General features: G+C 52.5%; 2 protein-coding genes across 3 annotated transcripts in view; one reads left to right on the top strand and one right to left on the bottom strand.

The window, feature by feature from the left end:
* Positions 1-3,079, top strand: part of LOC122381455 — a 46,210-nt gene extending 43,131 nt beyond the window's left edge. Inside the window, exons 7-11 of the mRNA XM_043365623.1 lie at positions 6-743; positions 973-1,125; positions 1,293-1,456; positions 1,726-1,898; positions 2,188-3,079. Of these exons, the coding sequence (XP_043221558.1) occupies positions 6-743; positions 973-1,125; positions 1,293-1,456; positions 1,726-1,898; positions 2,188-2,333 (1,374 nt within the window). The 3' untranslated portion in view covers positions 2,334-3,079. The remainder of the gene's footprint in view (positions 1-5; positions 744-972; positions 1,126-1,292; positions 1,457-1,725; positions 1,899-2,187) is intronic.
* Positions 3,080-3,641: 562 nt separating this feature from the next.
* Positions 3,642-14,594, bottom strand: part of LOC122381453 (semaphorin-2A-like) — a 67,902-nt gene continuing 56,949 nt past the window's right edge. For both annotated transcript variants that reach the window (XM_043365619.1, XM_043365618.1), the window contains exons 6-18: positions 14,032-14,139; positions 11,893-12,163; positions 11,516-11,618; positions 10,762-10,889; positions 10,160-10,272; positions 9,020-9,143; positions 7,796-7,972; positions 7,241-7,368; positions 6,330-6,481; positions 5,795-5,974; positions 5,355-5,526; positions 5,014-5,097; positions 3,642-4,532 (exon numbers count right to left, since the gene is read on the bottom strand). In XM_043365619.1, the coding sequence (XP_043221554.1) occupies positions 4,449-4,532; positions 5,014-5,097; positions 5,355-5,526; positions 5,795-5,974; positions 6,330-6,481; positions 7,241-7,368; positions 7,796-7,972; positions 9,020-9,143; positions 10,160-10,272; positions 10,762-10,889; positions 11,516-11,618; positions 11,893-12,163; positions 14,032-14,139 (1,824 nt within the window). In that variant the 3' untranslated portion in view covers positions 3,642-4,448. The remainder of the gene's footprint in view (positions 4,533-5,013; positions 5,098-5,354; positions 5,527-5,794; positions 5,975-6,329; positions 6,482-7,240; positions 7,369-7,795; positions 7,973-9,019; positions 9,144-10,159; positions 10,273-10,761; positions 10,890-11,515; positions 11,619-11,892; positions 12,164-14,031; positions 14,140-14,594) is intronic.

The following is a 14,594-nucleotide window of genomic DNA, read 5'->3' as shown; positions in this document are numbered from 1 at the left end:
CACAGCTCTCCCTGGAAGAGCGGCTCGGCCGGACGCGGCTCTGCGACCTCTCAGAGTCAGACGTGGTGCGTGTGCAGAAGCTGGCGCTGCTAGAGCTCACCGGACTGTTTGACGAGCACGGTCTCAGCTACAGCCGCCGGAAGGCGCGCCGGCGCCGGCTCGGAGCTCGCTCCAGTGCCGAGGGGGCGGTGTTCGGTGCCTCGCTCGGCTCGCTGCTGAAACGTGACCTGCAGCGGCTGGCGCGCGCCCAGCCGGTGCCGCTCGTCTTTGAGACGATCCTGACGCACCTGGAGCGGCACGGTGTGCGCGAGGAGGGCCTTCTGCGCGTGCCTGGCCACCGCGGTAAGACCGAGCAGCTGCGCCAGCTGATCGACGATCAGTTCTACAGCCACCTGGCGGCGGTGGAGGCGGCCCTGCGCGCCAGCAGCGCAAACGACGCGGCAGCGCTGCTGAAGCAGCTGCTGCGCCAGCTGCCGGCGCCGCTGCTCACCGACGAGAGTGTGGACGCGTTCTACCGGTCGGACGCGCTGCCGGCCGGTCCGGACCAGCTGCAGGCGCTCTCGCTGCTCTGTCTGAGACTGCCACCGGCCAACCGCGCCCTGCTGCGGCGCCTGCTGGACTTCTTGGCCGCCATCGCCGCCCAAGAGCGGACCAACAAGATGTCGCTGGAGAACGTGGCCATGATCATGGCGCCCAACCTCATCCCGCCGGCCAGACGGCGGCAGAAGGACATCACAGCTGAGGTGAGGGGAGACTGTAGAGCTGACCAACATTCCAGTGCTGCTTCACGACTAAAGAGACATATCCAGAAATGGCTTTAGTTGTTCATGCAGCGAGCATTTTTATTACGACTGGCTAGCTGAACGACGAGCGGTTCTTGTTAGCGGGGTGACGCAGCTCACCTCTGTGGTTGACACGGTCGACTCCTGACCCTGCCTAACCCGCCCGTTGACCTTTGTGACCGACCCGCAGATCCAGTTCGCGGCTGTGACGTCTCGCGTGGTGCGGCGACTGGTGCAGCAGCGCGAGCAGCTGTGGCTGGTGCCGCCCCAGTTTGTGCGTCAGGTGCGGCACCAGCACGAGGAGGAGCTGTACGAACGGGCCAGACGCGACTCGGCTGGACCGGTGAGTAAAGATGCGCTTGATGCAAAATTAAAAAAAAAAATCGGCTTAAATAGTGATGACCTCTGTTAGCGTGTGTTTTATGTCTACTGATCCTCGTCACGTCGAGATGTTACCATATCCGACTCTTCTGACTTTTTTCTTTCTCTCTTTCTTTTTCTCTGACCCAGATGAAGAAGCTGCTCCGACGCCGGGACACGGCCATCGTGAGGAAGATCGATAACGAGGTGGACTTTCAGGAGGGAGTACTGCGCGTGTCGGCTGATCAGTTCGGACGGCCCAGCTGGCCCATCCGGCTGGAGGCAGACACTACCGCCGGGGACCTGGTCGCCAGGTGGGTCCCTACTGCGGAAACGATCGAGCGGAGACACCCGGGATTTAGAGCCTAGAGGGGATCGGTGGAACGTTTTTTTTTTTTTGTCTTGGAGTGATGATCTGGTAGGGCGATGTTAAATGCATGCAAAAGATGAGACCGCAGTTGATTGATAGGCACGGTCGTGCTGTTGCTATAACGATAACGTTCTTCTGGTGTTCGTGTCCTATGCTGGCGTTGAAGGTTCCATGTTGAGTATTCCCCTGACGGTGCCGCCCCCTGTCCGCCAGCTGTCTCCGCGAGGTGGCGCTGCCGGACACCTCCTGTCGAGTTCGTCAGGAGCGGCGGCGTCACTCGACGGCGCCGTCACCGGAGGTCGGCACCGTCTGCAGCCTCAGACGGAGGGTCGACTTGGCGACGGCACTGCAGACCCACTTCCTGCACGAGCACGGCGGAAACATAGGTAGGTGGGATCGAGCTTCACGTCGATGATATCAACATGTTCTTCTCAGTATGGCTTCCTCGCTCGCAATTCAGTGCGTCTTAGTCACCTTGTTTGCTGTTTCCTCGACAAATGTTTGACATCAAGCTTGTGCATTTTGTGAGAAGTTCCATAGAAATTCCGTCTGTCATTATAACACGTCTGCGTGAATATATCGATACCATAAAATTTGTAATACCCATTCAACCCGTCCGGTGTACACTGCAATTACCCGCTCATTTGACTGAGCCCCTCCTGCGGCGTTCCTCAGGCGAGCGGCGCCTGGAGCACTGCGCGGTGCTTCTCGACTGTTACCAAGAGAACCCGAACGCCCGCTGGGTGGTACACTGCTGTCACGACCTGGAGGCCCCAGCCGACCCGAGGACAGCCGGCCCTCCACAGACACCCTCGAATTGAGTCGTCTCACTGGAGACTGGGTAGGAAGTGGAAGGTATACGTTGGGTTCGTGGGTGATATGTTGTATGCGGGAGGATGGGACGGGAGTCATTTGTCTGCGGAAATGTCATGTTATGTTCATTATCGTAGAAGTGCTAGATACTGGAGCTTTCAGATGACCAGGAACTTTGAGGAGATAACCAGGATCTGGATGAACCAGGATTCACCAGACCAAGATGCTTGAGTGTTTGAGTTTATATGGCTTTAAAAACGAATGACGACAGGATTGTCTATCGTAAGTGGAAAGGTCACTGTTACTTCAATGATACCGTGCTCATTGTGTGTCTCGCAAGGAGCAAGACGATAGATTTGGATCGATGCCTTGGTTGTTATTCTTTCAAGGTATTCCTACAGCCATCTTTCGGAAACGTGTAAAATAAAGCTGCCCTGAATAGCCATGCGGGAAGCGGGTTTCGATGTTCTTGCCTCTGTCATGTGGATTTGGTTTGGTCTGTACCGTCCCCGTGTTTAGCCATCGAAGGACGCAGCGGTCCAAGGCTATTGAGACAGGCCTTCATTAGGTTGGTGTCTTGTGTTCGCTGTGACTTTCATTGCGCGGTGTTGATGCGATGCAAACGGTGACCACTCCTGGCCCTCGGGCCGTTGTGATTTCGTGATGAGTGGTTTTACCATCGACATGTTATCTTGGTGGGGTGTGTGTTATGGGGCTCAGTTGACAATATACACGCTGCTCAAAGATAAATGCTGCTTTTCGTTACTTTTCCGATAGCTGTATCTAAGATGATCATGCTATCTATATCTAAGATATAAGATGAATGACAATTGGTAATGTAGATATCCACGTTGAATCGACATTGCCGCACAACTGCACGGGCCTTTGTACCCTCCAACAGAACGGGAACTACGCGGTCCACAGGTCGACGGCAAATAAAGTCATGCTTGGCGTCTCACCATAATCGTCTGTTCCTTAATGAAATCACTGCTACTGACTGCCAGATCGTCCCAGTGAGGAGAAATGTCAGTCACCTAGACGGCTCGAACCGAGCTCTTACCACCCCAGTCAGGTTTGAGATCCAACCTTCTTTCAAACTGAGCTACCAGGGAGGGCCAGAGTGTCGGGGGGGGGGACAAGGGCTAGTGGCCAAGGCCAAGCGGATGCATACTTGAATCGTGAATACGCTCAGCAGGTAGGAGAGGAGACAAGAAAGTTAGGTGGTCGGGGCACAGAATTGGTAGCAATGGTGAACTCTTGTCTGTTATCTGTTGAGCTCACGATTAACGACATTACAGTGATAATAGACAGTGTGATACTCGATGATATTTGTTATTATGAAGTCAATTCAGCACATAGTACCTCACATCTACGGCTCATATACAGGATGCCCGCATGAGCTGAGCATCGTGTCAAATGATCGTCGCTGCCACCTACCCGAGGGTGGCGTACGGGCCCCTGGGGGCAGACCCAGCGGTCCCGGCGGCACTGGTCAGTGGTCACCCACCCATTCTTCAGCACCCGTTATAGAACGTCCGGTTGACGCCAGCTGCTGCTCTAGAGCCTTCCTCGTGCCGGGGTCAGCCCGGCACACACGCCCCAAACATGGAAGACACCAGTGACCAGACGGGCCTTCACAACAGCTCACTTCACTCTCACGGCGAACGGAATATGACATGATTATCCAGCGTACAATCAACTCATCATCCGAAGCAGTTTATGCCTCCCACGCTGACACACATTCAGCGCAAAAGCATTGTGTACGATACGCATAACAAAATCTCACGCACTTATAGTCGTCATTGTGGTCGGACTGCTGCCATCATCATCCACAAAGCGAGCTTGAAGTAGCACTGATCATCACAGCTGAGCGCGAGAAGCGCCGAGTATTGGCGATCTTTTGCGTCCATCGCCACCTGCATCCGGGCTCTCGCGAGTCCCGGGTGTCTCCCATGTCAGCAGTCTCACTCGTGAGCCCGCCAACTTCATCACCAATCACTGAGTCAGATGGCTCCAGCCAGTCAGTACTGTCACTGGCGCACTCTATCGGCCGCGCTGTTTTGATTGGCTCTCACGCTGACAGGTCTGACGTCACACAGTCGCACGGAGGTACGCCAAGGCACTCAGATTGGCGGCGGAGGCGGCTGCTGATGTATGTCGTTTGAGTGCGAGTTCTGGTTGACGCCCCGGTTCTGACCCCGACATTGCTGAAATCAAGCGATGATCGGTCATGTTACCGGTTCCAATAACAGGAAGCAGTCTACAGTTCACAGAAAGGCTGCAAACGACCGTCTGTCCTAAACACATTCTAAAACAACAAAACATTAATTCGAACAATACTGCCTCCCCTTAAAACTATTTTCGCGGTCGTCGCGAGTTGCATAGCCATCGAAGCACGCTTCAACGGCAGATATGTGCTATGCGGTACAGTATAACTTCAGGCGTTTATACTAGCGCCATCTATGATTTGACAGCAAAACTAATGCGTGCGCGGACGTTTCACGAGACCGAAAGCCGCAGTCTCCGCTGTTGCGAATTGGCCGCAAAATTAAAGTGACAAGCGGTACAATATTACACAGTACACACATGCTTTATATTTTTGCCATTCAGACACAGTCTAATGATAAGTCCGTCATCCAGGCAATCTCACAATGACGGTTAACAGTGGCTTAGGTCTATTAGACTCACCGCTTGCTTATTCTCCCATGCTTTCATGGCACTTTTGTACTTTTCAAACTGGTTGCACCAGTCGGCGTAGACTTTCTGGTACTCCTGAAACGCCATCACCAAACGTCAGCACTCAGCAGGCATACACAACACATTGGTTCAGGCCTACACTTCTTAGATCGAAAGGTATTGAAAATCAATAAACATCGTGATACCTTACTATCTGTTACTAGCTAACAGGTCACCACCCAGGATCAATATTCAACTCAACAAATTCAACCAACTAGCATGTCGTAACGTCGTTTTGATGCGTAATAGCGGAACGCCTTCCTCGACTTCGAGTGCCTTTCTCGCGGCCGTACCTGCGACTTGTCGGGCGCCGAACAGCGGTGGGTGTCCACTGTGACTGTGTACACGCAGAGCAGGTCCTCCCCGAGGCGCGCCTCATACCGGCCGGCGTCCTGCTCAGTAGCAGACAGGACCACCACTCCTCCGCCCACCGTTGGCACGTACTTGGAGGGGCTCGGCTCCAGCCTGTGGGGTTGGTAACGGGGTGGGGCATGGGTTAGACAATCGGCTACAGGCCCAGATCATTGACCACGCAGGTAGATCGAAAGTCGAGGGTCACAGATCAGATGTGATGTCTAGGTCGGGACGCCCGGACACGATCAAATGTCACAAGCCACCAGCGAGCACTGATTTTACCCAGCTCTCCACGTGTCGGAAGGACAGCTGCCGAGGATATCTAGCCCTCTGAAATTATGCACCTGCACTCTGCTGTGATATACAGTATGTCACTGACCTGTGCCGCCCGCGCTCCTTGTTCCAGAGGTACCAGTCGATCGGCTGGTGCGACCTCTGCTCGGGCAGTTTGACGTTACAGCCCAGGTGGAGCGCCTGACCCCAGGTGGCCGCCACCTTCCTCCTGAGTACTGAGCTGTCGCAGATACCCGTCTGGGAGCCCGTCACGTCCTGCAGCAGGCTGAAACCACGCAGTGGGGAATAAATCAGCATGCGTTTAATGTTTTACTACTCAGTGTTTACTGTTTTGCTACTCAGTGTACAATGTAGAACGTGCAAGCAGAGACTGTGCAATATGCATGCACTAATTAATAAAACTTCAAACAAAATATTTTACTTTAAACAAAACAAACATGAGGCTTTCAAGAAATACAAACCTGAGGTATACATTTCTACTACGCAAACAAACAGATCACTATCGATCGTTAACACTGATAAATGCACTTCATAGTTCATTGCCTTGGCTCATTGCAATGTAAGATACAATCATTTTACTGTTCGTACAGGATATACCACACACCCACGGTCCGACCTACCCTGGCACGTAGGGCCGACAGGTGCGGGAGTCCTTCTCCCAGCCGCAGTAGGGGTCCCGGACGCAGCGCAGGCAGCTGTCCGCCCTGCCGTTACACATCTCCAGGTGCAACTGACGCAGCCCCGTGTCCGACGATACGTACAGAGACTTGTGCTGCGGCCGTAAACAACGGTGAGGTCACCGGAGGATAATATGACGTCATTGTGGCGCATGATGTAATTAGGGCAGATGACGTGGGCAATTTGTCATAAATATATGAGAACATCAACATTCCCATATTTAGGATGGATTAGTATCATCTTACAAGACCGTTCAGCCTACAGCCATACACCTATGGACACCAGGCTAAATATAATTAGATATAGCTTAAAGCTAAATAATTAGTTTTGATGTCATCAACATGTCGCCAGCCTCATGTCATATAAAGAAGTTGTAATTACCGTTGAATTATTGCTACCCATGCATAATGAGTCCCTTTCTAATGACCGGATCATCATTTCAACAGACTCAGCGTTAACAATTACTGTCAAACAAGCCTTCACATGACGCAATGCTGTATATCTCTCGGTGCAAGCAACACATCAGCAGTCGCGGACCGTCGCGTCGGCGGCAGAGCTGATAGACACTGTTTGTTAGTATGCAGTGAGGATGGGATCGATTAGAAATGCGGACCTCTCAGGCTTCAATGCAAGCAGGAAAGTTATACAATGGGTTTCAACAATACAGAATGACTTATCACACGGAGTGTAGGAACTCTAGACAGAGCTGTGTGCACGCTGGCTTGACGCCTTTTTAGTTTTTATATATTGATAATTTACCTTCTATTGTTTATTGGAGCGTTTCATGACTGAGTGCCTGATGCCCATGCATCAGCCAAAGGATCCTAGTGCCTGCCCGACTCCCCTCACTGACCCTGCGAGAGATGGCCATCCTGCGGACCGGCTCCGGCGCCGTGACGTGGAACACGTCCAGAAGCTCGGAGCGCACCGCCGACCGGTCGTCCGCGGTCCACTCGACTATCTTGTACACCAGACCGTCGTCTGGGAACGGGACGGCTAGTCAGACACGCTGACACGGTCGAACACTGCTGAGGAGCGCTGGGCGAGTGCTGGACGCCGCAGCTGGGCTCTGCGGTGTGTACAGAACGCTGTCGCTATTTGCATGACACCCAGCTACAGTGTGAAACAAAGCGCCACACTCGGGGAGTCATGAATACACTTTAGCACCCGTTTACACGGCTTTGGTTATGTGCTACAATAATGCCTGAGCCGTATTTCGTGAAAATTGTTTTGCGGATATTCTTTATTATGTCTAGTACTTCTTTTCCCTTTACTAAAAGTAGTCGCGCTCGCGTAACATGTAACACCCGACACATGGCATCGGGGAAAGGAATGCTGATGCAAGTACCAGTGGGCCTGTACCACCCATGTCACTCTTTCCCGCCCCTCGCTCTCCCGTCATGCTCACTGGATCCGGCGTAGTAGACGGTGTACTCGCGGTCGCTGCCGAAGGTGCCCGAGGTGACCTTGTCGACCACCAGGTGGGTGAACACGAGATCCCGTCGGTAGAACACGGGCTGGTTCCGCTGGTGGGACACCGCCTGGTCCACCAGCGGGTGCGACTGGATAAAGGTCAGCACCATATCTGTGGGGGAGGGGGAGAGGGGGTCAGAGAGACGGCGGGGATGATGTCAGGGAGGCAACTGAAACATGCAGTCTGTCTAATGTAAGGAGATATGCCTACAAGGGCTACATGATGTAATGGGAAGCTCCAAATAGTCCCCTGGTAGGGGTCGGGAAGTAAGCTCTAACCAAAGTTTGCCAAGGTCTTGTTGATCGTTGTGAACCAAATGGTTAACGAACCGACTGGTATCAGCATTCATTGCATAACAAAACAAGTCGATTATTCAGCGCTACGGAAACTCTCAAACGCCGGTTTTGCCAGACAAACACCCATATCTCGGAGCCGGCCCGACCTCACTGCTCGGTAGGGAGGACCCTGCCGGCGCGGCGCTGCAGAACTAACGGTGGACGCCGACCGCTGGTGTCTGCTCGCAGCTATACAAACGTTTGTGCTGCACCCCGCCGTGACACGCCGCGGCCCCGTCCCAGTCAATACCGATTTGCATGTGCCGCACGACGGGCGGTGAGAAAAGAAGAGCCGTGTCGCCCGGCCGTGAGGATGAGTTGAATGATTAGCGGGCGCTGTGTTTGCTCAGGCTATGTCTCCGAGCCGGTTGTCGGGGAGAACAATAAGTGGATGTGTGACGGCGTCGGCTGCAACAGCTGTCATCAAATAGACAGTCGCTATCAGCGTCTATAAAGACAATGCTGAAGACCTGTGTAATGCTAACCAGGCAGCGTTATCACAGACGGCGCCACGGGAAAGGATTGGCCGAGACAGCGCTGTGCATTGTAATGAAAGAAACCATCAATAGGCTTTCATTAGCGGCTATTGTTAGTCATTCTAAATTTACCCAATCGCATTCCTGGTTAATAACTTGGCCCATTCAGATTATTTTTGATTCATCAAAGCTGCAAAGTTCATTCAATAAGGAAATTTTTAATCAATCAAGTGTCGAACTTTGGAATTCTTGGAGGGATTTACAAATGAGATGCAATACGGTGTTCAACAATTGCAAACCAAGGCTGTAAGAACTCCGATGGCCATTTTTGGAGCCCGATGACGCACCTGGCAATGTCTGTGTGTCGTTGACGCACTGTCCCGGCCGGGGCTCCGGTACGGCTGAGTTGCTGACCGGCAGCCATGCCGAGCTGGACGTCTTCTGCTCCTTGAACTTGCCGGCAAACGCATCCTGAGGGAAGATAAACACGTCATATTGTCTTCTTCAAAACGGGAACCGTCACATGCTATAAGGTGGTTATTGGACACCGCAATGGCTGGATATCAAATGTAAGGTGGTTCGAATTTCAGTGATTCCCTGACAAAAGAAAATGAGCAGCCAGTCGACGTCGTTACATAAGTCGATTTAATCAGAAAACACTGGCTCCTGGATTAAACCTGCGGCTGATGGCACGTCAATGGGGCTCCATTAGCAGCGATTCAATCCGAGCAGGTGCTGCACGAACAAGCTACCGGGCATTCTTCCGCGAAACGAGTCCAATCGCCGGACAATGGCTGGCAGCGCGGGGTTCACATGTCGCGAATAGCAGATCAAAGCCGACCGGTGCGGTCGGCTCTCAAACTGAGTCGCTGAGGTGGTTCTTTGCCAGCTCCGGTTTCCAGAAAAGACCCAATAAAGCCACTGGCACCGGGCCTGGCGTAGTGCCGGTCGCAATTCACGCGCCAGCGATGACGTCCGTCGACGGGGGTCACGACTGATCTCCGTGACCGGTAACCCTCAGCGACTGAGCCTCCCTCACCACCAGCCGAGAATAGCTCGTCCGTTCGCTGTGACCTGGGCCATCCCCAACCGGAGTCTACCGCCCACCAAGGTCCCCAGGGGAGCGTCAGGGTCGGCTCTGCCGGCCGTCATCATCACCATCAGTGTTTGGCTCGGTAGTTATCGGCCAATCATAACAGTAGCTACCTCGGCTGCGGACGGCGACCTCATCCCACCCGGGACGCTCCCTTGGGGCCGCGAGGGTTGATCTCACCCCGACCGGGCTCTCCTCTATACGGACGGGGACAACCTCACCCCGCCTAGGGCCTCTCCTGGGGGCGGGGGACGATCTCATCCCCACTGGGCCCTCTGCAAGGGACAGGGACTACCTCGCTCCACCCAGGCCCACCCTAGCTCCGCCCTCTTTATGGTGGCGGGGACGATCTCATCTAGTTCTCCCTTGGGGAAGGGTGAACCAGAGGACGAACCTGTATGTCGGCGAGGCTGAAGGTACAGATGGCCGAGCCCATCAGGCCGGTCATGGACGTGGTGAAGACGGCGTAGAAGCGCGTGTCGTCACCGGGCACCTTGTACACCGACTCTGAAACACGGCGGCGGTGAGTGATGATGGTTGAACGGCAATTGAAGCCAGCTGCAGAGAGCGATAGGAATGTGAGAGATCATCTGAATGCGGGCAATTGAAGCATCTCCGTGCGTCATCGTCCAAAATAACGCCCCCGATGACGCACATTATTAGAAATAGGTGCATTATGCAACTGCCAGGCAACGCACCACGGGTGGTCGATGAATGTTTTATCAACAAACGTCTGGACTGCTTTATCAACAATCAAATATGCACTCAAACGATTAATAAACTGTGTGTTCTTTCCACTTGAGAAAAATATACTCCACCGTCATTGACATTTTGCTATCAATTCGGGGCGACAGATGGCCTTGAGGGTAGGTGCAATTGGTGATAGAATTAAAAGATAAGCTTATGAACTTTACATTTTATTATTTATCTAAGCACATTAGCCGGGCGACCTCCTATAACACAGACACGTCTAAAAATCAAACGCTACACACTCACGGATTTCGTTGAAGTAGAACGGAAACTCGCCGGGTATGGAGCAGTTCAGGCGAGCTTTCACATACGTGGCCCAGTTCTGGGTCAGTATATTTTTACCTCCAGTATCCTTCTTACAAACGCGAGCCACCCTGAAACACAGCGGTGGAAATTCAACGCTCCGGGAGGCGGGTACCTGCAGTTAGCAGCTTCATTTCCGACGTCGGACCGACGGTGCGGCGTAAATTCAGGTGTCGCGCCGGACCGCGGCCAGAACGGCCGCATATTTCAGCGCACCATGGAGGTCCATTACTCGAGCCTCGTTGGCCAGCAATATACACGGACTGGTGGAGTAGAGCGCACCGCTCGCCGTTTCGACACACGCGAAGGGGCCATTCGTCAATGGCTGGTCCGCGGGCCGTGTGTGACCGAGCGCCGCTCCGACCCAGAACGGTCAGCCCGCTAGGCACGAGGGGCGTACAGTGACCACATCGGCCACAGCTAATGGCATGGAATGTAAAACAGTACGGATAACCATAGCATGCAGAGTTGGTTATTCTCGAGAAACCCATACACGGAACCCTTCCCTCTGCATTCAGATCAATAACCAGGTAATGGGGTTTGGAAAGCATGATTTTCAATACCCGCGAGATCATCAATCTTGCCCTTATGAGAGTCTGTGGTGAACAAAGAGGTCGTTACCGGGTAAATATGGATCCGGGCTACACGGCAGCTTCCTGATCTGTTTGTAAGCCGCGCACTCCAAGTGTTTACTCACCTGGAATAGATGGCTTTTCCGCAATTGATGTACTCTAACGCCGTCTCCCGGAAGAAGAAATACACGTATTCCCCGATGTCGTACGATGCGACAAAGTTTGGCTCTGTAACAGAATGGTTATATTTCTTAATGCTCTTGATTCGCGAACACGCCCATAAACCATCATCTCAAAACCAACATGCATCAGGTCGATTAACTATGACAGAGCTCAGTCATGATATTAAAGTCTCATGTTCATATATATTCAACACACACATGTTTGGGGATTATTCATGGTTATCTGTTGTAAAGACTTTGCCCTGCATTTAAAGCAAGACCTTTACAACCCGAATTTAGCATACCTATACCAATCACCCGCTGAAGGATGCGCCACTTACTGTCCAGCCACTTGCTGTCGTACTTGATGGTGCGTTTGAAGAGGTACTTTTTCCGCTTTGTGACGGTGTCGTAGAGGTCAGTGCGGAAGATGACGTTGTCGGCCTTGGTGAACTCTGCCACTGTGCCGGAGTAGAGGCCGGCCAGGCCGCCCGGGTTACCGTGTTCCACCCACACGGCCGTCGAATTGTCGTCCGGGTCGAACGGACACTTGGCGATACCGTTACCGACGCCGGCCACAAACTCGGTGCGTGGCAGGCTGGTCAGGTTTGCCTGTGAAATAAAGAGAGGGGTGAGTCAGAGAGGCGAAGGCTATGGCACTTAGAGGTAGATGTTGAACGTCACGCGCACCAATGGGGAAAACACTTAGTTTTGATTGTTTTTCAGCATGAGAAAACATAACCTTGTGAGTTGTGACCGACAAGCGAAAGCGTATCACCGCAACCAAACAAAATAGAGCACCATCTGCAACGAACACAAAAACAGACCGGTCCCCGATATGTGGGAAGCCGCGGTATGAGTCAGGCCCATTGGCGCCTGGAGTGTCTCTGCTGGCCCATTACGCTAATGGTACCTTATGGACGGTCCGCGCCCCTCCTGTTTCCCTCAACAATTCGTCATCGTTAAAAGGCAATGTCTGATTAACAGGGTGCATCAAACTGAAGGGGTGAGGGTGGCGCAGTTAATTTATCCGTCATTATTGAGCAGACCACCAGACACGTCCCTCCCCACAACAGTCTGCTACAGACTAACAAACGAGCAGCCGGCACTGCCGTTCCCCGCGAGCTGGATAGGAAGAGCTCCCTGATGACCATAAGGAGCGCGGCACCCATTAGCCACCCCACGTCGGATACACACACCTCCAGATCAGAGGCTACCATTAGCCACCCACCTTCTCCCCCGCACAAATGAAAAAAAAAACACCAGGCGAAGGTAAATGATTTTCCCCGGCCCGTAACGGTTCTTCTATGAGAGGGACTATTAACCCTCGCCCGCACATGGGGGGGGGGGGGGTGGTTGCCACCCCCCCCAGGTAGTCTTTCTGCTCTGCACTCAACATTTTTAAAGCTAGAAAGCTGATTTTTCGTATAGCTGCTCCTCTATCCTATCTTGATGTCCACTGAAAATTTCAAGCTTCTGTGATTTTTGGTTTCGGAGATATGACCTTCTTTCTCAGGTCATGTCATGACCCAAATGGCCAATTCTCAACATCTTGCGTTTGCCATGGGCCTTGTGAGCTTTTGACACCCTGATTTCGGCCTTTTTTGCCAGTCTTACCTCCCACCTATCATGGAACATGTTGTTCGACGATGTACAGGGGTCAAGGTCAGGGTCAAGGTCAACCTAGGTCATCTAAGATAATTGCGTTTTAGGCAAGCCGAATTTATTTTTTGTGAAGTTTTTTGACTGCATTTTTGGTAAAAGCTTCTCAGATCATGATTTCATGTAATATGGACCCAAAAACAATCGGTGCACACATCAGTATACACACAGACACACACAGACATACAAACACATATAATTGACCTTGACCTAACTTGACCTGAAATGACCTCAGCAGCAAAATTCTGGTCGGGTAGTGTGACAAAGAGGTTCTAGCTGGCTTGGCACCAGAAAACAGCATCGTCATCGGTATTTGATAAGCAGCGCACTTGATATCCAACGGTGACCCAAAACAGCAACATTTTTTAGTTTGACCTGACCTGGAAGGTCAATGACTGACCTGAGAAGGTAAAACTGGGTATCATTGGATTCGTCTCTTCCCAAAGAATCTTTTTGGTCCTTACCGCTAAGCTCTATCTCCAACAGGAACGAAATGGCGCGGGGGGTGGCAACCACCCCCCCCCCCATGTGCGTTCTAGGATGGGAAAATGGCATGTGCGGGCGAGGGTTAAAAAGGCACTGCAGAAACATATAAGATCCAAACTAATTATAACAAACCGTATCTATGTGTGTAGACTTTCTCTTGTAAAACTCCTGACGTAGGCGACCTACACGACGCTCATGATTTACACATTTATATTTTGTTTCCGTTTGGCCGGACGCAGATAGATCGAGTACTCCTGTAGAAAACTTATAGGATGCAACGATAAATGACGCTTAGATGAGATGACCTGCTCCACAGAGTGATATTTACTTACGTAGATGACGAGGTCCTTGGGGTTGTGGGCGTTGGTGCCACACACGTACAGTCGACTGCCGTCTCCCATCGGCTGGATCACCCGGATGTGGTTACGGCAGTCGTAGTGCTGGAACAGACAGAACGGGTGAAGGCGATGCAACATATGAGAGCGTGGACGAGTGATGCATGTGCACTTATTTAGCGGTTTCATGTGCTATTTGCCAATGTAGCAGTGCCCAATACCACCAGTATAGCGTCTTTTGGGGCGACTAACGGAGCGAGCGAAGGGGGTGAGTCTTGCACGTGCGAAATTTCGAGGGGGTACCTCCAACTGACTTCTGCACGGCATCCTTCTGACCGGTTTCTAGCGATGTGCCAAATTTGAGCACAATCGGCCCAGCCGTTCTCGAGATCTGGGAGGGGCACCCTGCACGTGCGCACGTGCAAAATGGGTCCCAACTGACTTGTGCACGGCACCCTACTAACTGGTCCCTAGCCGTGTACCAAATTTGAGCGCCATCGGTCCAGCCGTTCTCGAGATCTGGAAACGACCCCTGCACGTGCGCACGTGCAGCAGCACCC

Source organism: Amphibalanus amphitrite, unplaced genomic scaffold (genome assembly GCF_019059575.1).
Source record: "Amphibalanus amphitrite isolate SeventyFive unplaced genomic scaffold, NRLGWU_Aamphi_draft 000120F_arrow, whole genome shotgun sequence".
NCBI lineage: Eukaryota > Metazoa > Arthropoda > Thecostraca > Balanomorpha > Balanidae > Amphibalanus > Amphibalanus amphitrite.
Note: the sequence above shows the minus strand (reverse complement) of the source record. Positions and strands in the feature narration are given on the sequence as shown.